The 21,870-nt window shown below is 40.4% G+C and overlaps 1 protein-coding gene across 2 annotated transcripts in view; it reads right to left on the bottom strand.

Annotated features, from left to right (window-relative positions):
* Positions 1-16,419: 16,419 nt before the first annotated feature.
* KCNG3 (potassium voltage-gated channel modifier subfamily G member 3) overlaps positions 16,420-21,870 on the bottom strand; it is a 45,183-nt gene continuing 39,732 nt past the window's right edge. For both annotated transcript variants that reach the window (XM_045079173.1, XM_045079174.1), the window contains exon 2: positions 16,420-18,672. In XM_045079173.1, the coding sequence (XP_044935108.1) occupies positions 18,027-18,672 (646 nt within the window). In that variant the 3' untranslated portion in view covers positions 16,420-18,026. The remainder of the gene's footprint in view (positions 18,673-21,870) is intronic.

The following is a 21,870-nucleotide window of genomic DNA, read 5'->3' as shown; positions in this document are numbered from 1 at the left end:
GGGCTTCAGGCGCAGAGTCACTAGCCCGCTGGCTATTTCCATTTGGATGCAACCCAGGCTCCTTCTGATTAAATAAGTCTAAAATAGGACTAACTCCCACCAAAAGCTACTCACTCTCTCCCTGTCTCTTGGCTTTGCTACTGGGTCCTCTCTCATCCTTTCCTCCTATCTGGGTGATGGCCATGAATTTCCTAGTTGGTCCCACTGTCCTTGGTCTCTTTCCATTGGTTGAAAGAGTGATCTTCCTTAAGGACAAATCTTGCCATGCCATTCTCCTGGCTTCTTTCAGTGACTTTCTCCCTGCAGGGTAAAGCCCACCTCCTTGGCTGGCACAAGGCCCTTCCTAATTGGGCCTCTGCCTCACTAAGAGCACCCCTCACACATTCTTCTCCTTGTACATGCCAACCAGGCGCAATTGCCAGAATCAAGTCACGTTCTCTTGCTTCGCTACAAGCCAAACCTTGTAGATGTTACAGATCCTTAAGGGCCTGTCTCCCTGCACGGAATTTAAGAATCACTCCTCCAGGAAGCCTTCCTTGATTCCTGAACTGAATGAGGTGACTGTCCGGTGGGATCCACTGCATGTATTTCATAAACTTTATCCTCCCCACTGTGCACTTCATGTTTTACTACTGGTCTCTTTGCCCACTGGGAGCTCATCAAGGACAGCAAGCATACCTTCCATATGCATGTTCAAGGTCCAGCACAGAGAGAGACGGGGCAGCAAAAAGGAGTACAGAAAGCCAAGTGATGGCAGGAACTTGTAACAGTAATGGGGAAGTTTGTTCTTCTTTTTCTTTTCTGGCTCCCTGTATTTTCTAGTATGTGTATTATACTACTTTTATACATTTTTGAAAATCAGTTCGTTTTTAAGATGTGTCCAATCTCTCCTACATAGCTCCAATAAAAGAACTCACTGCCTAAGTAAAGTCAAATTCCTTTCTCCTCAGATGCCTCTGGCTCCTCAGGACCCCCGCCTCAAGCTCCACAAATTCTTCAGAACAGAGCAGAGTAGAAACACTTACTTTCACATTTTCAGCAGACAGAAGGACCACCCACACACACAAAAATTCCTTGGCCTTGAAAAGGTTACATTGCTCTACCAGCTGAGTGCCAAAACCCATTTTTGGCCAAACATTCGTCAGAACCTCGCTGTATTCACAGACTAACACAAACGAAGAGGTACACTCACGGAACCTCCCTAAAAGAAATGGAGGAAGGACATGGTGGAACTTCTGGGGGATCTCTCTCTCCCCCCTTGTCAACTTGAGACGTTAATGAGAGATGGAGACTGGTGGGGAGGGGGGCTTCCAAAAATTCTTCCCTTGTTTTTTTTTTTTTTTCTACCAAAACATTAATTATCTTCCCAGACATCAAAAATTTCAACCACACACGCTGGTTCGTAATTCTTTTAAATATGTGAAAAATAATCCAACCATATCATGTTCGGTTTGACACTCGCTATTGTTTTTCCCTAAAAGAAAACAAAAACCTGATTAGTTCCAAAAATAAAACATAAAGAAAAACTCAACTGAGAGGCAAACCCTGTGGTTTAGAAGCCATCACTCTGATTAGCAGCACAGAAGTGTTACCTGACGAATGGATTCCTATCTTAAATGCAATTATCACGAATTCCTTGTGGTCCCCACTGTGTTTATAGTTTATGCCCAGCTCTTGAAACAATAATTTTAATGGCAATAAATGAAAACCTCCCGCCTCAGCACCTGGGCTGACTAGACTGTTTCTCCACCTCGGTTGGCGGGGACCCTGGAGGGACGTGCTGGGCCCTGACGCCACAGCTCTCTAGGAAGGTACCTACTTCTCTGTCCCCAGCAGTACCCACTTTGACTCCTGGAGGGGTGCTGATCTCCATCAAGCCCACGCCCGGGGCCTGCTGAGAAAATCAGGACAAGCAGGGCCTCAGCCCTCAGGAAACGCCTGCCTGAGGCACTGAGGGCCTCCACCCAGGAGAGGACTCTGCCACGCTGTTGGCAGCACCAGAGAGGAGGGGCTTCTGGGAGTGGGGCTGAAACACACCGGATCAAGGGGCCACTGGAGTACAAGAGTGTCTAATCTAAACTCACTTCCCCCAGGAAGTCAAGGGTGGGGAGTGTGGACAGCGAGCATGCAGAGGGGAGAGACATGAGGGATAAAGGGGAGGCAGGAAGGATCACGTGGTCTTTCCACTAGGAAAACTGAAAGGGTCTGGCAGACATTTGGGTCACTGAGAAGGTACTGTAGACACACATAGCATTTAGGAGGTACAGTTTCCAAAATACCTGACTCAGTTCGACACGGATTACGTGCCTCCTGGCACCCATCATCATAGCCCAGAAACTTACCTCCTGTCGATTATTCATGATTTTAGTCACAGAGAAGAGGAGCAGTTGAAAGGGAGATAAAGGGAGTGGGAAAGCAGGTCAGAGGAAGATGAAAAGATCGAGTCAAAGCCACGGGATCATCAGAGGCACTGTCACAGCCAGGAAACATCTTTTGTGCTTTATCCACCATGAGTTTATTGCAAAGTGAAGTTTTGGTTCAGAACAAAAGGGAAATAAGTCCACCAAGAACGAATTACACTAATTAATGAAGTCGACACTCAACAGATCGTAACATGGATTTCGTATCAGCTGTAGGTGGTTCTCAAAGTCAAAATTTATTAACTATTCAAATGTGCAAGCTGTACAGATTGTTTTCAGATGTACATACAACATATTTATATCATAACAAAGTTAATTTATTATAAAATATTTCCTTAAGGACTAAAGATGCTAAAAAGCTTCAACCACTAACTAATTAAATATTTGATGCACATTTTAGGTACCAATAAAGATCTAACATAAATATAAAAAAATCACACAGCCGAGTAAGAAAAGCTATAATCCATATGATCGCACATTTTACTAATCCCATATTAAAGTAGAAAACAAAATTGTGCCACATAAATTGAGCTGATTTTAACAATCTTTTTACTAGAAGATAGAAACTATATCCATTTAAACTATCATTCCTGAAAGAGCTATCGAACAGTAAGACTATTATTACCTGAAATCCCAAACTATATGTAACACAATCTTTACTCTCCAAATTACGTTCCCTCTTGTTTGATACAGTACATCTGATTCCTCCATGAGATAGGCAGTGGCCATTAATAATGACGACTAGCAGTAGTTATGAATACACAGTGGAAGAAACAGAACTGGCCGTACACATACGTGAATCACTATTCCCATTGAGAATAAGGTCAATAAAAATGGTTAAAACCAATACATATTTAAGCTGTTCAGTCGCTTGCTATCTTTAGCGGTGTATGCCATATCACCCACAGGTGGTTTTTCCATAAAATCTTTACATGTCAAAATGCCTTTTAATCTATGTTACGATGACGAACAATGAAAAGATGTTCATCTTCTTCCTTACCTGCGTGGACTTCATCAGGCCCGCAGCCAAGCAGGTGAACAGAAAAAATGAGGGACTGGATAGACAGTTTGACCACAGCTGTTTGCAAAACAGAAGTGCTCTATTTTAAGGCAAGTATCTTTTTCACACAGAGAGCAATGAATCCGTTGGTGAACTTTATCATATGATAGCACAAACTTCAACAAAAAATTGAGGTGTAACCTTACTTAACATAAATACAATGTCAGAAAATATAAAGACATTCTGCATGGACTTAACGGATTTTACCCATACTTAAATAGAAAACGCTTTTCAAAGTTCTTGTATGTCCAGAAATACCCAAGATTCTGAATTCTAGAAAAAATACCAGAAATTAAATACTCTAAAATCTCTGCAGTAAGGCTCTCCACATAAGGCTACCTTTGATGTAAGGCTACTTCAACTTGGTTTCTGAAAATAGCAAAAATGTGCACCAAAATTTAAGTGATTCTGAACTGAAGAGAGGACTTGGTCTCATGTGGGATAATGAGATGACAAACTTATTGAGCAAAATTAAACTTAGGCAAAAAGCAAATTTTAAAATACATCAAATAAAAACTTTTCCTACAATCTTTACATAAAACTGAACTATTGTGATATAAAAATGGCTGGGTGTATATAAGGTACCATTTAGTGCAAAACAGAATATATATACCTTTACTTCAGTAATTTAAATAGAATATAATCTGCAAGTTGGTATGTATAATATATTTTAAAAATCTACATTCTGTGACCTTTACAAAAGTAGATATACTCTTTACTTTCAAGTTAGAAATGGCGTAACAGATTTACCTTTGGATATTTCCAGTCAATGGCTCTATAAAATGAAAGATAATACAAATCTAAGTCATAAGCATTCAATACATTAACATGCAAGCCATCAGTTTGGGCCCTAAAAGTGAAAAGTGATGGATACTATATAAAATGGGAAAAAAAATATACCCCAGATTTCCTCTTGTTCAAAAACTTAGTCTCCGTGTATTTTTAATTATTGAATAATTTGATGAAATGACATTCAGTGAAGAAATCTGACTACTAACAGTACTCACATTAAAAATGTTTTCCTGGGACGCCTGGGTGGCTCAGTTGGTTAAGCAGCTGCCTTCGGCTCGGGTCATGATCCCAGCGTCCTGGGATCAAGTCCCACATCGGGCTCCTTGCTCAGCAGGGAGCCTGCCTCTCCCTCTGCCTCTGCCTGCCATTCTGTTTGCCTGTGCTTGCTCTCTCCCCCCTCTCTCTCTGATAAATAAATAAAAATCTTAAAAAAAAAAAAAATGTTTTCCTTAAAATGAAAGTAATGAGTAACGAATAAGCCCCATGTACTTATTGTGCCTAAATACAAAAGTAAACTAATGACAGGGTAAAAATTTTTTTTAAGTTTGACAATTATTGCACTTGTTTCCTTTCCCAAACCACCAGTGATATTAAGAGAAAAAAAATTCTAATTATTTTCACCTCTAACAATTTAATCAGGTACTTTACAAAACTATTGTTCTAAGGGGAAGTTCAACAGGAATTGCTTATTAAATTTCTAAATTAGGCCAAAACAAGGGAAACAAAAAGGGGTTCAAAAAGTTAGATAACATGGGGGTGCTCAGGTGGCTCAGTCAGTTTAGTGTCTGACTCTTGATCTCAGCCCAGGTCTTGATGTCAGGGTCATAAGCTCAAGACCCAGGCTGGGCTCAAATATAATAATAATAATAATAATAATAATAATAATAATTTTTAAAAAATTAAAAACTATACTATGTATAGACATGGATAATAATGGATAATAATAAAAAAGACAAGTAATATCCAAAATTTAGAGGAGCACCTGGCTGGCTCAGCCAGAAGAGCATGTGACTCTTGATCTGAAGGTTGTGAGTTTGAGCCTCATATTGGATGTAGAGATTACTGAAAAAAAAAAAAACAAACAAACAAAACAAAACCAATAAAAACCTTTAAAAATATTTTGGAAAATTCAACATTTTAATAGCTACAATCTTGATGGCAAAAGAAATCTAAGATTGTAGATGGATGAATGGAAGTGTTCATTATAACAAACATACACAGAGTAACCAGAAGATCTATTTGTATCAAACTCAGGGAGCTGCTCCTTTGCAAAAATGTCCTGACACTGGTTAACAGTAGGGGCAAAGGACGGAAGGTGCAAGTAGAAATGTTGAGTGCTCCTTCGTTCATTTGAAAGGATCTAGAAATCTGCTTATTTAGTAATTCACCAAACAGGCCACTGACTTCAAACGCTTGGACTTCTAGAGACAGCCACAAATCAGCCACAGCTTCTGCCCACAGAATGATTCACTCCTGGAACCGTGGCTAATCCCAACAGCAACCTGAACTCTGGATGACATCAGTTTTCTACTTCAGTTCCACCAGACAAGACCAGTCACGAAGTACTTGCTGCTACTGCCTGTTTATCATGTCCCATGGGCACGGCATGGTAAGTGGTGGCCCAGGGTATGGTCGGTACCGTTTTCTGCACACCTACGACTGCACTTCCCACATCTCCTTTTTAGGGCAACTACCCAGCCCACAGCAATCAAAAAGATTGCTCTCCCCAAGCCAAGAGGGCCTGGCTTGGAAAACCACTCCCTAACCCTGGTGAAGGTGAGGCTGAGCCAATGCTACTCTGGAATGTGAACAGGGAAGAAAAGGAAGAGAAAAAAGCAGTGTGTACCAGGGAGAGAAGACACTGGGAGAGGTGTGCTGCGGAGAGGGACGCCATCTTTGAGCTCAGAACAGAAGTCAGAACTGCCAGGCGCAGGCCACGGGGGCTCTCCCTTTTACAGTAAACACCCACTACCTCTGGCAGTCTGCTTGATATGTACCCCATAATTCAGGGACCTAGCAATACAGGGAAAGGGATAGATTTCTGAGTTCCGACTAACTATAAAAATTTTTATTTTCTCTCTCAGCAAATTTTGTTTTTTAGGATGATCAACTATGGTCACAGATTTACTTTCAGAATACTTACTAAAAAATAGTAAGTAAAAATAAAGGAATTATAAAACATTAGTACATTATATTCTATGAAAAAGTTGCCATAACTTTTATTACCCTAAAAATATGAGGAATTGTAGCCATTATTCAAAGCATTCAATGACTAGTAATTGGGAATCCCACTATTCCTAAGAATGGCTGTTACGAGTAGTACTGAATACATTTGTAGCAAGTATACCTCTCTCTGAAGCTCTTTTTCCTAAATATTTTTTTTTTTTTAAGATTTTATTCATTTATTTGACAGAGAGAAATCACAAGTAGATGGAGAGGCAGGCAGAGAGAGAGAGAGGGAAGCAGGCTCCCTGCTGAGCAGAGAGCCCGATGCGGGACTCGATCCCAGGACCCTGAGATCATGACCTGAGCCGAAGGCAGCGGCTTAACCCACTGAGTCGCCCAGGCGCCCTTTCCTAAATATTTTTAATGTAATGTGTAACATTACAAAAGTAGCTTGCCCGAAATCCTGGGTCATAATTCCACTGGGTTTGATATCCACATCTGCTCTTAAGATTGCTTATATTTACCCAGCATACTCAGGAGATGTATTAAAAACATAGCTATTAACTAAAGGCCTTTGGGACATACGTACAAAATTAGAGAACTGTAAGTATGCAGTCAGATACTACATTAGCAATATTACTCATTTAAAAAAAAAAATGCCAGTGGGGTTCTCTATCCATTAAAAGTCAGACTGCAAAACTCGACATTGCAAGCAATCTTCCACACCATTTGGGGAAGTGTTGTTTACAGATAATAATGAATTTTCTCCAATTATTTTACTGACATAATCTCCTAGAGGTATTTCAGAATAACATATTCATGATGAGGGATTACATTTTTTAAAAATGGGCTTGGCAGGGCCCCTGGGTGGTGCAGTCAGATAAGCATCTGAGTCTTGGGTCATGATCTCAGGGTTGTAGGATCAAGACCCAGGTCAGGGAGTCTGCTAAAGTTTCTCTCTCCCTCTCCCCCTCCCCCTTTCTGTGCTTCCTCTCTTACATGCATGCTCTTTCTAAAATAAATAAATCTTAAAGGAAAAAAAAAAAGAAAGTTGGGGCTTAGCATTTGTGTAAAGGAGCCTCAGGTTAAACCAAAGGATGGATTTTTTGCACAGAACAGGACAGGTTTTTCAAAGGGCATCTGCCAGGGGAAGGCCAGCTGATAGTCATTTCTATGTACCCCACAGGGCCCAGCGCAGCATGGATACTTGTTAGGCAAACATTCCTACTATGTGTACACAGAGGACTAAAAAAACCCAACCAACCAAACAAACAAAAAACAAAAAACAAAACCATTTCCTATAGCAATGCCACAGGTTAACTATAAGGTCTTCTGGAGATGACTCCTTCCCTCTCCCGGTAATTCAGAGATTCCTGCCCTTCCCGTAAGTACTGTTATGGGAAGAGGCAGACTTATACACGATCGGAAACCCAGTTCCAGGAAGCACAGACAGGCCCCCTGCTTCTCAAGCTTTCTACCAGGTATCCCCAGACAGGAAGAAGAAGAGAACTACATGCAACTGCTCTAACATGGGCTGTTCAAGGAGCTAGAGCCAGCCTCTCTCTACCCTCCGGCCTCCTGCCAGTATTCTCGTACTAGCTGAACATGAGAAGTGAAAGGTCAGGTAATAAAGAGGCTTTAAAACAGCTGAACCAACAGAGGCGCCTGCGTGGCTCAATGGGTTAAGCATTCGACCCTTGATCTTGGCTCAGATCATGATCTCAGAGTCATGAGCCCCTGCACTGGACTCCAAACTGGGTATGGAGCCTGCTTAGGATTCTTTACCCTCTCCCTTGTGCTCGTATGCACCCCTGCTCTCTTTTTCTCTCTTTCTCCTCTCTCTCCAAATTAAATAAACAAATCTTAAAAACAAAAACAAAAACAAAAAAAACCCAACCAGCAGAAACACATTCTCTTTCTTGTATCTATGCATCTCTGTATCTTTAGGCAAGTGAACACAAACTCAAATTAACTTGAGTTAACGAAGAGAATCAGTTTAATAGTCTTAGAAACCATTAAATGTACATCAGGTGACGAACCGTAAAAACTATCAACAAGCACTTCTATGGTTTCAGCCTGATTAGTTCTCCCGTATAGATTTAGAAACTCGCTTCAGCAGAATTTATTTCTGGACACAGATAGTACATCTCAACTTACAACAAAACCTACCCATCTCTTCATTAAAACACATTTCTAGAATCCAAAAACCTTTCAAGATAAAAGCACCAAACAAATGAGAAATACAAGAAAACTTTTTCAACCCGCAAACACCCCCTAGCAAGCATCACAATGATAAAAGACTGAAAATTTTCTTCATGAGATCAGAAATAAGACAGGGATGTCCTCTCTCACCACATCTTTTTGACAATGTACAAGAAGTCCTAGCTGGAGTATTTTAGTAAGACAAAGAGACAAATGGAAGAAGTAAAAGTCTCTCTCTTTGCTGATGATATGACCTTATATATAGAATCCTCAAAAAACTATTAGACCTGGGCACCTGGGTGGCTTAGTCGGTAAAGTGATAAGCGTCTGCCTTCGACTCAGGTCATGATCCCAGAGTCCTGGGATGGAGCCCCCCATCGAGCTCCTTGCTCAGCAGGGAGCCTGCTTCTCTCTTTCCCTCTGCCTACTATTCCCCCTGTTTATGCTCCCTCTCTGTCAAATAAATAAATAAAATCTTAAAACAAACAACAAACGAACAAACAAAAAACCCAACTATTAGAGCTATTAAGTTCAGTAAGGTTCCAGGACACAAGATCAATATAGAAAAATCAGTTGTGTTTCTATATACTAGAAGCAAATAATCTGAAAATGAAATTAAGAAAGCAACTACATTAACAACAGCATCAAAAACAATAAATACTTAAGAATAAATTAAACCAAGTAAGTGTAAAGTTTCTATACTAGAAAATAGAGAATGCTGGGGAAAATTAAAGACTTCAGTAAGCGGAAGGACATACTGTGTTTATGGATAGGAAGACTCCGTGTTGTTAAGAAGGCAGCACTACCCTAATCGATCGACATTCTTAATCAGTTCAAACCAATCCCTACCAAAATTCCAACTGCCTTTTTTGCAGAAATGGACAAACTGATACTAAATTGATATGGAAATGCAAGGGATTGATAAGAGCCAAAGCAATCTTATAAAAGAAGAACTCACACTTCCTGATTTCCAAACTTACTACTTCGTTTTCTCTGTACTTATGGCATAACAGATGTTGAGATCAATGGAAAGAACTGAGCATCCAGAAATAAACCCATACCTCTCTGGAATCTGATTTTCGACAATTATGCCAATACCATTCAATGGTGTAAAAAATAGACTCTTCAACAAATTGTAAAGGATACTGGATACTGCCTCCAAAAGAATTATATTGGACCCCTACCTCAATACCATATACAAAAATAAACTCAAAACTCAAAATGGATCAGTTACTTGAAAGTAAGGCCTTGTACTAGAAAATTTTTTGAAGGAAACATGTGAGTAAATCTTCATGACCTTGAATTTCTTAGATACATCACCCAAAGCACAAGAGACAAAAGAAAAGGTAAACTGGACTACATCAAAAGCTAAAACTTGCGTGCTATGAATGATACCATTAAGAAAGTGAAAAGAAGACTCTCAAACTGAAAGTATTTGCAAATCATGTATCTGTTAAGGATCTGGTATCCAGAATATATAAAGAAATCTTATAATTCAACGATAAAAAAATAACCCATTTTTTAAATGGGAAAATTATTTGAATAGACATTTGTCCCCAAGGATATGTAAATAATCAATGAGCACATGAAAATAGGCTCAATATCATTAGTCATTAAGGAAATGGAAATAAAAAACCCAACGAGGGGCGCCTGGCTGGCATAGTCAGTAGACAATCTGACTCTTGATCTCAGTCGTTTGTTTGGACCCCATGTTGCAAGTAGAGATTACTTTTTAAAAAGCCACAATGAGATACTACTTCACACCCATTAGGCTGGCGATTATTTAAAAAAAAGAAAATAAGTGTTGGGGAGGCTGTGGGGAAAGTGAAACCCTCATACATGGCTAGTGGGAATGTTTAATGGTTCAGCTGCTCTGGAAAACAGTAGCTGTTCCTCAAAAAGTTATACATAGTGTCACCATGACCACCCAGTAATCCATTCCCAGGTATATATGGGAGGGAGGGAAAACATAGGCTCACATGGTGACCGGTACATGAATGTTCACAGCAGTATTGTCATTTCATCCCCAAAGTGTAAACAGCCTACATACTCATCCACAGAGAAATGGGTGAACAAAATGTGGTGAAACCTAAGAAAAGAACTTTGCTCAACAGTGAATGACTTGAGGGACTGACTGACGCTACTACAAGGATGAACCCTGAGAACATTTATGCTCAGGGAAAGAAGCCAGTCACAAAAGGCTCCATGCTCCATGTTACCATTTATGTGAAATGATCAGAATAGGCAAAACTATATAAAGAGAGAAAGGAGATTAGTGGTTCCCAAGGGATAGGTCGGGGCGGGGGGGCGCATGGTATGGGGAGTGACTGCTAATGAGGACAGGGTACATGAAAATGTTCTGGAGTTAGAGAGTGGGGTAATGGTTGCACAGCTCTGTGAGCATACTAACGTCAAGAATTATACACTTGGAAATGATAAATTCTATGCTATGTGAATTAATAGCCAAGTATTAGAATATGCATTTTTAGGATTGCCTCATATTTCATTAGCTGATAAAAATCCTCATTGTTCAGTCAAATGTTATAATTCCTCAACTCTGACTTCACATGTGGTAGATTTTCAGTAATTTGATCTGATTCTGATCCCTATACAGGCATGCCCTTCTCAAGAGACCTCATTCTTATATACATGAAAAATCAAATCTAAAAAACCATCTATGTTAGGGGATAATAACATAAAAGAAGGTTGACTTGTAGGTTAAAAGGATTCTCTAGTTGAGTACCTGTATACATCCATTATTGTCTATATGAAATATGAAGTTTACCAGCTTTTTTTCCCACACAAACGTAGGGAAGCCTATTTGTTACAAAAAGCAGGATGCAACTAATTATTTCTTGCATGCTACAGTGTTCTACCTCTGCCTCACACTGAAGCAAAGGTGCATACATTTTTTAAAAATGCATTTAAGAAAAAGACATAAACAAAAAAAGAAAAAAAACCACGAACATACATGTGTTGCTCAACTTCTTTCTGATCTTTTTCAGCTGAGTTGGTTGGAGGAGTTACTAAAAGGTGATTTCCCTTAAATTACTATAAAATGAATCTTATCAAGAAGGGGATCTTGACCCATTATTCTAATTTGCAATTATGATTGATACTATTTATTTTAAAATATTCCAAATGGTAAGAAAACTGAATAAAAATACAGATAAGAAGTTAGGCAGTTGATCTCAAACCAAAAACTTTCCAATTCCATCTTCCGAACAGAAACAGCCTTTCCCTTGAATCTGAAAGCTAAGCCTTACATCCATTTCATGATTTTGCCCTTTTACCTCCAAGTGTTTCATATAAAAGATGGGCTATGGCTAAAACAATAAGACAAAATAAATATATGTATAGCTATGGTCACACACACACACACACACACACACCCCACACACCCCACACACCCCCTCCTGTATCAGAGTTCAGGATTTATATCTCAAATGCTGCTCTCCCCCCTAAAAACATAAAATTCTCCTGCCTTCTAGGCTGTAGAGAAGGAATGCATGGAATTTCATCAGAGCTATAAGATCAAGCTTGTAGCATACAGTTAAAAAGCAATATGTAAGTTGAGCAAATCATTCTATACTAATACAGCAAAAACACCTGTCATTACACTTATGTGTCCTTTCTTTAAAAACAAAATACCTTACAATAGTACATACTCTGTATGTATGTGGCCTCTACTCTGTCATGGGCAGAATTACAGGATTATTTCAAAACAAATGAAATAACATCTAAAAAGAGGAAAATCTACCTAATACAAAAAAAGTATGTGAAATTTAATTTCAGTTTTAATACAATGTTGCATAAATAAAGCAAGGTCACTTCTTCAGCTATAAGTGACACAACATTGCTTAGTTCTGGTGGGTGAGGTCCCAGTACTTACTCCCTCGGGCTTTCACCCACTAAGTGTCATTTTTTAAAAAAGATTTTATTTATTTGACAGAGATCACAAGTAGGCAGAGAAGCAGGCAGAGAAGAGGAAGCAGGCTCCCCGCGGAGTGGAGATCCTGATGCAGGGCTCGATCCCAGGTCCCTGAGATCATGACCTGAGCCAAAGGCAGAGGCTTAACCCACTGAGCTACATGCCTTCCTACTAAGTGTCATTTATGCTTTCGCTACACTTACTTGAGTGTTCAAGTCGATTTTAAGTAGCTTTGGTGAGACTCGTTTGATTGAACACTCAAGCAAGCCACATGCCCCCCCACTAAGTGTCATTTAGGCTTTCACTACACTTGCGTGGTGTTCAGTCAAAGGAGTCTCACCAAAGCTACTTAAAATCGACTTGTTTAAGTTACAGCATAAATGCAGGTTATCAAGTTCCAGTCACTAATCAACTGACAATTAAGCTGATGGTCCAAAGTTTAAGTACTTATTGGGACTGTCTGATAAAAACCGGAAAAATCTGGAAGTTTAGGCCTAAGCGGGGAATTGCTGAGAGAAAACAATAAAAAAGCTCATCACAGAACAAGGACAATGTAATCACACTGGCAGATGACATTTCTTTCACAAGTCTTTGGAAGCCTCCACAGCACGAGGCAGACCTGACAGGCCCAGTTCTCTGAGCGCAGATGGGTCTGGAAAAGCAGGAAGCAAAACACCACATTAAAGCATGGTGAATAAAGAAAGAAGTATAAGCAACCTTCCCTGACCAAAATGGAACTTATATGGAACATTCCATGAAAGAGTGGCTTGGCTGGTTGGTAAGATGGTAGAGCAAGCAATGCTTGACCCCAGGGTCGTGAGTTCAAGCCCCACACTGGGCCTAGAGCTTACTTTAAAAAAAAAAAAAAAAGAGAGAGAAAAGAACAGAAAAAAGAACATTCTATGTAAGTGTCAATCCACGTTACTTCCTATTCAGCTATGACATTTCTCAATCTGTACCTCTAAACAATGCAATGATGACTATGAATTGCAATTATTTGTATATGTATGAATAGGTGTACAACTATGTTGTTTTAAATCTGCAATTTAAAAACCTTACAGGGGAGTGGGGGGATAAAGCTTTACTGTTAAGTCTGAATCCCCTATACCCTGGTCCCAAGCCATCCTTCCTGACATCTAGGATGTCTAAAAGGAACATTTGCTCTTTATTTGACCTATAAGAAAGTGCTCCAAAGTCCCAAAGAAAATATTTAAAAAAGAAATCCTTCATGCCTTCTGATGTTATAAAGTAAAACACAAGTACGTCAAAGACTACTGAACTAAAAATCTAGAAGCCAGGTTGCTGGGGTCTGAGCTGACACTATAGTGACCAACCGTCCCAGGTCACCTGAGATGAAGGGGGACAGGAAGGGGGACTTCCAGTGCTAAAACAAAGAAAGTCACAGGCAAATCAGGATGAGAGCTAGGTCGTAAGCCACTGGAAGCATACTTCCCTGGCTGCTGACATATGGACAAGATAAAGGGCGAAGGAAGGGGACGAGTAGACCAGAGGTCTCCAGGGCCCTTTAGTTCTAATTTACTATGGCCCTATGACATATTTACACTATATTCACTTAGGTCGTATACTGCATGCCATAAGCGAATGTATCCTTACATAGGATCAGAGAGCTCTAGAAATATTTTCTGAAGCTATGTGTTAAGTTTGGAGTTATAGAAGCTTAACCGTGAAGCATAACTAGGAGGTCTTTGTTTTTTTTTAATTTTTCATTTCTATAGCAAAGAGAAAAACCAGCTCCTTTTAGAAAACATTAAGCCAAGCGCCTGGGTGGCTCAGTGGATTAAGCCACTGCCTTCGGCTCAGGTCATGATCTCAGGGTCCTGGGATCGAGTCCCACATCGGGCTCTCTGCTCGGCGGGGAGCCTGCTTCCCTTCCTCTCTCTCTCTGTCTGCCTCTCTGCCTGCTTGTGATCTCTCTCTGTCAAATAAATAAATAAAAATCTTTAAAAAAAAATTAAAAAAAAAAAAAAAAAGAAAAGAAAGAAAACATTAAGCCAACAAAAGATACCCTTCCAATACCAATATCCAATGTAACCCCTTCCCTGCCTCCCAGGTCACCGGAGACCCAGGCAAGATATCTGGGCAAAAACTTAAAAAAACAGGATATTACTTTGATTTACTGACAGCCACTGTGAAAGAATATATTTCTACGTTTTTAAGAAAACGAGAACTTACAAATGTGTGGTTACAAGTAACTACGAAACCCAAGAGCAAAGCAAATGCAAATGTTGGTTTCAAATAGCAACCTACCAGAACAATAAAGCCATAACAGAAAAAGATAAATAAGGCCTTGAATTTTTAAGAGTATGTTCACTTTTATATGTATGCTGTAATTTATATCTTTAATCTGAAAAAAAAAAACACCACCATTTGGGAGGATACAAGACAAGTTATATGGAAGATTAAGTCATAGTCTCATGTGTGGTAAAGTCAGAACAAATGTTCGGGTTTCCTCTTTCCTCATTGGGCATCTTAATAATTTAGGGTACTATCTGACTCGCTGGTACTCAAATAGATGCCAATGAAATTATTTGTGCCATGAATACAGAATTATGAGAAATGTCTAAAAGCACAACTAAAGAAGTAGGCTTGGGGTACCTGGGTGACTCAGTTGGCTAAGCATCTGATTCTTGATTTCAGCCCAGATCATGTCCTCAGGGTCGTGAGATGGAGCTCTGTGTCGGGCTTCACACTGGGTGTGAAGTCTGCTTAAGATTCTGGTGTGAAGTCTGCTTAAGATTCTCTTTCTCCCTCACCCGCTGCCCCTCCCCACCTCATGCTCTCTTTCTCTCTATTTCGAAAAGAAAAAAAAAATCCAACTAAGTGACTTTTTTTAAGGCAGCAACGTTCAGGGAAAGCTGTAAGAAAAATGCCTCTGTTCTTAGAAAATGACAACATCCACAATATATTTTTTTAACTCACAAGTGAACTATTCTATCATTTCTCATCATTGTTCTTAATAAATGGGTAGCTGAGCTGTCAGTAGAATTAGTCATTAGAAGTCCTTAGCTTGGCATCGCCAACAAGAGATTTCTTGTTAAGGGCAGCCTCAAAGTGTGTGTGTGTGTGTGTGTGTGTGTGTGCGCGCGCGCGCTCACACATGTGGGTCCAATGTATACGTTCAGCTGTGTGCTTCTCCTTGCCTCTTCACACAGAAATTTCTCCCCCCAAATCAGTCCACAATAGCCTGTGCCCATATCTGTCACAGACATTGTGGGAATATAAAGGTGTGTGCAAGAAAAACAGGTCCCAGCCCTCAAGATAGTTATAATTTACTTGGGAACATGAGACATATTCCCATGAAGTCTTCCCAGTGCCAGCAAAATGGATGGCTACCATATTTTTATTAGTAATATGGGGGTGCTAACATCTGCAGATTATTTGCATGAATCACAAAGCCTTAATCAGAACAGGTAAGAAAAAATAAATCCATGCCATTTATTTCAAATATATTAAAATACAATAAATATACAATAAATAACAGAATTTATTTTGAGCATATAATGAGCAGCATACCAGTGCAGCATAGTAAAAAAGATGGGGTGAGATTCTTTTAATGGCCAAAATATCACATAGACTCATAAATTAGGGGAAAGATACGGTTTTGCTATTATTATCCCAGCAATGCCAATGGCAAAGAAGTGCGGCTTTGAGGTTTTTCTCAAACCTCAGATGTATGTTGAGAAAAATCTTCCGGGTGGGGCGTCTGGGTGGTTGAGTCAGTTAAGCTTCTGACTCTTGGTTTCAGCTCAGGTCCTGATCTCAGGGTGGTGAGAGGCTTCAGGCTCACCAAGGAGTCTGCTGAAGATTCTCTCTCTCCTCTCCTTCAGCACCTCCCCTTTTGTCCCCCTCCCAAATAAATAAATAAACCTTAAAAAAAAAAAAAAAAAAAAGCTGCTGGGCTAGATAGGCAGGATTCTAGTGATCCGGGTTTGGGCCCTAATTCCTCCACAATCATATCCTCTCTTGCCCTGATTGTCTACCTGTACTAAATGAGGTCTGAACTACATGATGGTCAATATTCTTCTAATGAATATTCCATTCTTTGATAAATATAACCAGGTTCCATCTCCTATATATCTGCCCTCTACATTCCATTAAATTACAATGTACAACATTAAACTATTTGTGAATCTATTATTTTAATTTTTTGTGCTTACATACTGACTTCTTTATGGCAACTGGCTAGCAAAGCAAAATCTTAATTCATATTGCTAAAATTTAGCACTAAATAGTCATCAGTTTTATATTATCTAGTTCTAATAATCTACCCAGATTAATGTGGCATCTTGTTCAATATTGGTATAATAAGTTTTGGTTAGCTACAATTTAAAATGGCGAAGCTCAGATCAAACAGTTATGTATTCATTGTTTTTAGCTGGCTTAAAATTGGCTTAGCTACATAGCAACCGAGAGTAAGGAAATATTTAATTTCTCTTTTTATGATAATCCAGTGACAACATCTAAGTATGACTTTGGTATAAAAAGGCTACATAAACATCCTTTCATCTGGTAAGTCTCATTAAACCCACGGCAAAAATGAAGAGCAGAAGAAGATAAATATGGGTTGTAGTATCAAACTATTTCTATTACCATTTTTTATGTTAGAAATATTCTTGTTTGGACATCTGAATGTTAGGACAATTATCACCTAGTAATAGCGGTGAATTCAAGTAAAATCAACTCCAATAAAATGCTAAACAATACAAGCTCTCCTCATTCTGAAACACTGTGTTGAATCATTTCAGTGAAGAGATAAAAGAAATCCAAAATGGAAAAAAGAAAACATGCTCAAGGATCCATGAAGCTGTATGATAAGGTGAATAATAGAAACAAAAGTAAATCAGGGAATTGAGAAATATGCTGGAAAAGTTTTTCACATACTATCCTTGCTTGTATCTAGCTCCATTATACAGTTTAAAATTTGGCCAAAATTTTTAAGTATTTGTTAAACAGTTCCCGCGTGTGACATATGTTTCCAGGATACTTCTGACATTGATATGAGAGATTATAAAACATTTAGAAATGAAAATGTTGCTCTCCAACAAAAAACACTGTAACTTCCAAGCTTCTTCTGAATTCATAAGATGGAGAAACATTTGGAAAATAGTACCTTTCAGTTTTAAAATGTTCAAATAATATACTTTAAAACAAACACAAAAAGTGTAATCGTTCAAGACAAGGAGGAGACAAGCCTAAATAAAATAAGATCCTAAAATTTATTCTAGGAGTTATTACTTTTCCTTTGAAGTCTCAATTCTATTTACTCCATTCTAAGGAAATTCTTTCCTCCCTTCAGCTGGGAAGGATAATTTCTACCCTACCAGCACGATGACAGTACCACTGTAGGGCTCTCCCAGCAAGCAACACATGATGAATAGGAAGTAGTGTCAACTCTTTCTACCAAACATGTATGCAAGAATCGATTTGCAATGCATTAATTGAGGAACTCGGCAGAGAGGCTTCTACTGTATCTAGCGGATCTAAACTTGAGCTCATGGTAACACTGCACGAAGCTATGGTAGATAAAAGTGATCGGTAATGCCAAGAGAACAATCCCACTGACAACACAGACTCCTCCAAGAATTCTCCCAGGCATGGTGATAGGATACATATCTCCATAGCCAACTGTAGTCATAGAGATAATCACCCACCAGCAGGCAGCGGGGATGCTGGCGAAGTCCTTGTTGGATGTTTCCAGGTCCAACCCATGTTCAAGAAGCTGAGAAAGTGCACTAAAGATTGCCATGGCAACACAAATGAAGACGAGTAACATAACCATCTCTCGGTAACATCGTTTGAGAGTCAGACCAAGTGTCTGGAGACCAATGAAGTGACGGGCAAGCTTAATCACCCAAAAAATCCTCATCATTCTAAGCACCCTCAAGGTGACTCCAGCCCTCTGGAGTTGAGAGTTCTCGCCCGTAAACACGGTCATTAACACGGAGATGTAATACGGCGTGATCGCCAGTAAATCAATGATGTTCAGGGGTCTCTTGACAAACTCACACTTGTTTTTGGAGACGATGAACCTCACAATGCACTCCGCCGTGAACCAGCCTATGCAGATAGCTTCAATTATCCTGTCAAGAGAACAAAGGAAGCATTGATCATTTTATTTTTAAGCATTTTAATAGCTCTTAGATATCTTCAGATAGTACTACACCGACAAACGACTTCAGTTACTTTTTCCAGAAAACACAAAGAACAGACAGCATTACCAACATCATCAGACCCACCAGGACACGACAGAACCACACACGTTACAGTGCAGAGGAAAACTGAACTTGGTCAAGTTTCTATTTATAGATTGCAGGTAATAACTAAATATGGTTTTTTTTTTTTGTTTTTTTGGTTTTTTTTTTTGCCTGTCACTTGTCTTTTAAAAAAATGACCTCTTATTGGGGGTCTTAAAACGACCTTCTCCGAAGCTAGCCACCATGTGAAACGTTACTGACTCTGCGAGCACAGCGGTTCTCTGCTGCGATGCCATTATGAGGTGGGTCAGAATGACTATTCTGACAAAGGGTGGACACAGCCAAGCTTTCGATGATTTATTTCTTGGTAAATAAGCATAAACTCAAGATCATTTCCTAACATGCTACACTGCTTTCCTTTCCTGTGGGCCCGTGTGGGAAACACGGAAGCCAAGCCAGATTTCAGGGTTTGGCAGAAGCATCAGGTCATGACCACCCTCATCACAAGGGTCATCGTGGAAGGAAAGGCTGAGGGCGCCTGGGCTGAAATAATCACTAGGTTCTTCCCCAAGGACCCAACTGGCGGGTTGGTTTTTCCATAGCTATTTTTATGTGACATGTATTTTAAAATATAAGGCCACATTTTACCTAGAGCAGTATTTACCAACCTTTCCACATCACTGCATGCATTGAAAATAAGAATATTTACAGAGCCCACTGGCAGTAAGGGTAGTATTCTTGACATTGAAGACACCGACCCCGGGGGGCTCTGGTTCCCTTGGCCCTTGCCTGTGTGCCCCAAGGCTGAGGAAATTAAATCTTAGCACACGGTCTTGGAAGCCTTGATGTATATAAAGCCCTGAATAAATAAATTGAACCGCGTTCTCCTACTATAGCGTTGGCAGAGCTGTAAAGGTTAATTTCATTTATTTACAAAAACAGGTAGTACATTCACATGGTATCAATTTAAAAGGTGAAAAAAGAAGAGTAGAGAAAAATAATTCTCTCTCTTGCCCCATTCCCCAGTTCCTGGGCCACAATCCTTTCAGAGGCTCTAGGGAAGAATCCACTCCTTGCCTCTTCCATCTTCCGGTGGCTGTGGGCATTCTTTGGCTTGTTGTGGTATCACTCCAGTCTCTGCCTCCTCCTCTTCTTGTCACAGTGTCACACCCCTCTGTGTCCTCCTTTTGAGTATACATGTGACAGCACTTAGGGCCCCCTCAACTAAGCCGGGATAACTCCCATCTCAAGATCCTTAATTTAATCACATCTGCAAAACCCCTTCTGCCATATAAGGAATACCAGTTGGTTCTGGGTATTAGGACCTGAAATGTTTGGGGTAAAAGGGAGGAATATCTGTCGGCCTACCACATAAAGTTACCACACCAAGTGAGCAGATGAAGTCACAGCTGCCCCCACTATTTCTCTACTGTATTATCTGCTGCTCTGCTCATGAATCCCATTACCCTGTGGTTGCGGCAGCTGCCCTGTCCCCACCAGGCCATCAGTAAAAGCTGCTACCATGATGGCCTCTTTGAACCTGGAGGCTTAGGAAAGTGGGTGGGTAAAGAAACTTGGTAGACCTAATGAATAGGAAGCTGTGGGGTGCATGGGTGGCTCAGTGGGTTAAAGCCTCTGCCTCCAGCTCAGGTTATGATCTCAGGGTCCTGGGATCAAGCCCCACATCAGGCTCTCTGCTCAACAGGGAGCCCGCTTCCCCCTTTCTCTCTGCCTGCCTCTCTGCCTACTTGTGTGTGATCTCTGTCAAATAAATAAATAAAATCTTAAAAAAAAAAAAAAAAAGAATAGGAAGCTGCATTTTTTTTTTCAATATATAGTTTTAACAAATAGAGTACCACATATGACTTCTTATCAGGAATGCTCATCAAATATTCCATGGATTCCCCCATATTTCCAGCCCCCCTGCAGGTAGCTAGGATCATATCACCAGTTTAGACCAATGAGCCATGAGCGAAATGACTCTATCACTTCCAGGCACTAGCACAGAAGGGTGAATGCCAAGTCTCTTCCCGGCCATGGCAACCTGGAAGGCATGTGTCCTAAGTGGCTCCAAGATGGTTGGGGCCCCTACGAGCCCAAGGGCCTGGGTGTCCGGATAGAGAAAGACAGACAGTCCCCATCCTGACAGGACATGTGGGCAACAAACACATCCTTTGGTGGATTCAGCTGCTGAGATCTCTAAACCGGATGTTTTCCTAGGGAATAACCTGGTACATATGGTAAGCCGTGCGACGCACGTTCAAGAGGGATTGCAGTAGCACACAGTGGGGATGGTCACCACTTTCTTTGTGGTTAAGACGCACCAGTTCTCCAACTGGAGTGCTGAGTCTCTTCCCCAGCCAGACGGGAGCGAGAGCGCTGTGCCCAACCCAAGCCCACTGCCTGCTGCCCCGGCCGCAAGCTCACACTGGCCTTCGAAGGGCTCTCCCAGCAACAAAACCCTAAGATTCTATTAAATGAAGAAGAGCAAAAATTCTAATGGTGCCAAAAATACCAGAACATGTTCTAATTATTTCCACCAGCAGCCAAAGTTGTTCAGATTAAAAAGGAAGAAATCCAAAGGGTGCAGAATAATCCCCCAGTAAGGGAATTTCACAGAGGTGAACTCCTCTGTAATGAGGCCCTCTGGGCTCTTCCTGCCCCGCCCCCAAGTCAGATGCAGTTTATCCAGAATTCCATGCCAAGGGGATGAATCAGTGAGACACCCCAGGCATCCCTCTTTCACCTAGGACGATGCCAAGGCAGTCTCCCAACAACAAACACGACGAAGCCTGCCAAAACGCCCCATGTTTCCAAATGGCACTCTCACCAAAGCCACCACTGACAACTGCTAGAAAACCGAGGTCTGTTTTACTCAGGGCTGGAGCCAACAGTCGGGCACTCCCCAAGGTTATGTCTATCAAAAACAAACAGGAAAAAAGAACCAAAGATACTGACGGACACCATAGTCCTTGGAAGACCATTTTGATTTCGAGGCCTAAACACAGAAGTTCATGAATTCGTGGCTAATAAAAATAGTTACCACTTACTTAAGTGTTTCCGTTGGGCACTGTGTGAAGCACT

Source organism: Mustela putorius, unplaced genomic scaffold, assembly GCF_011764305.1.
Source record: "Mustela putorius furo isolate JIRA1106 unplaced genomic scaffold, ASM1176430v1.1 tig00000281_pilon_pilon_pilon, whole genome shotgun sequence".
Taxonomy (NCBI): Eukaryota; Metazoa; Chordata; class Mammalia; order Carnivora; family Mustelidae; genus Mustela; species Mustela putorius.
Note: the sequence above shows the minus strand (reverse complement) of the source record. Positions and strands in the feature narration are given on the sequence as shown.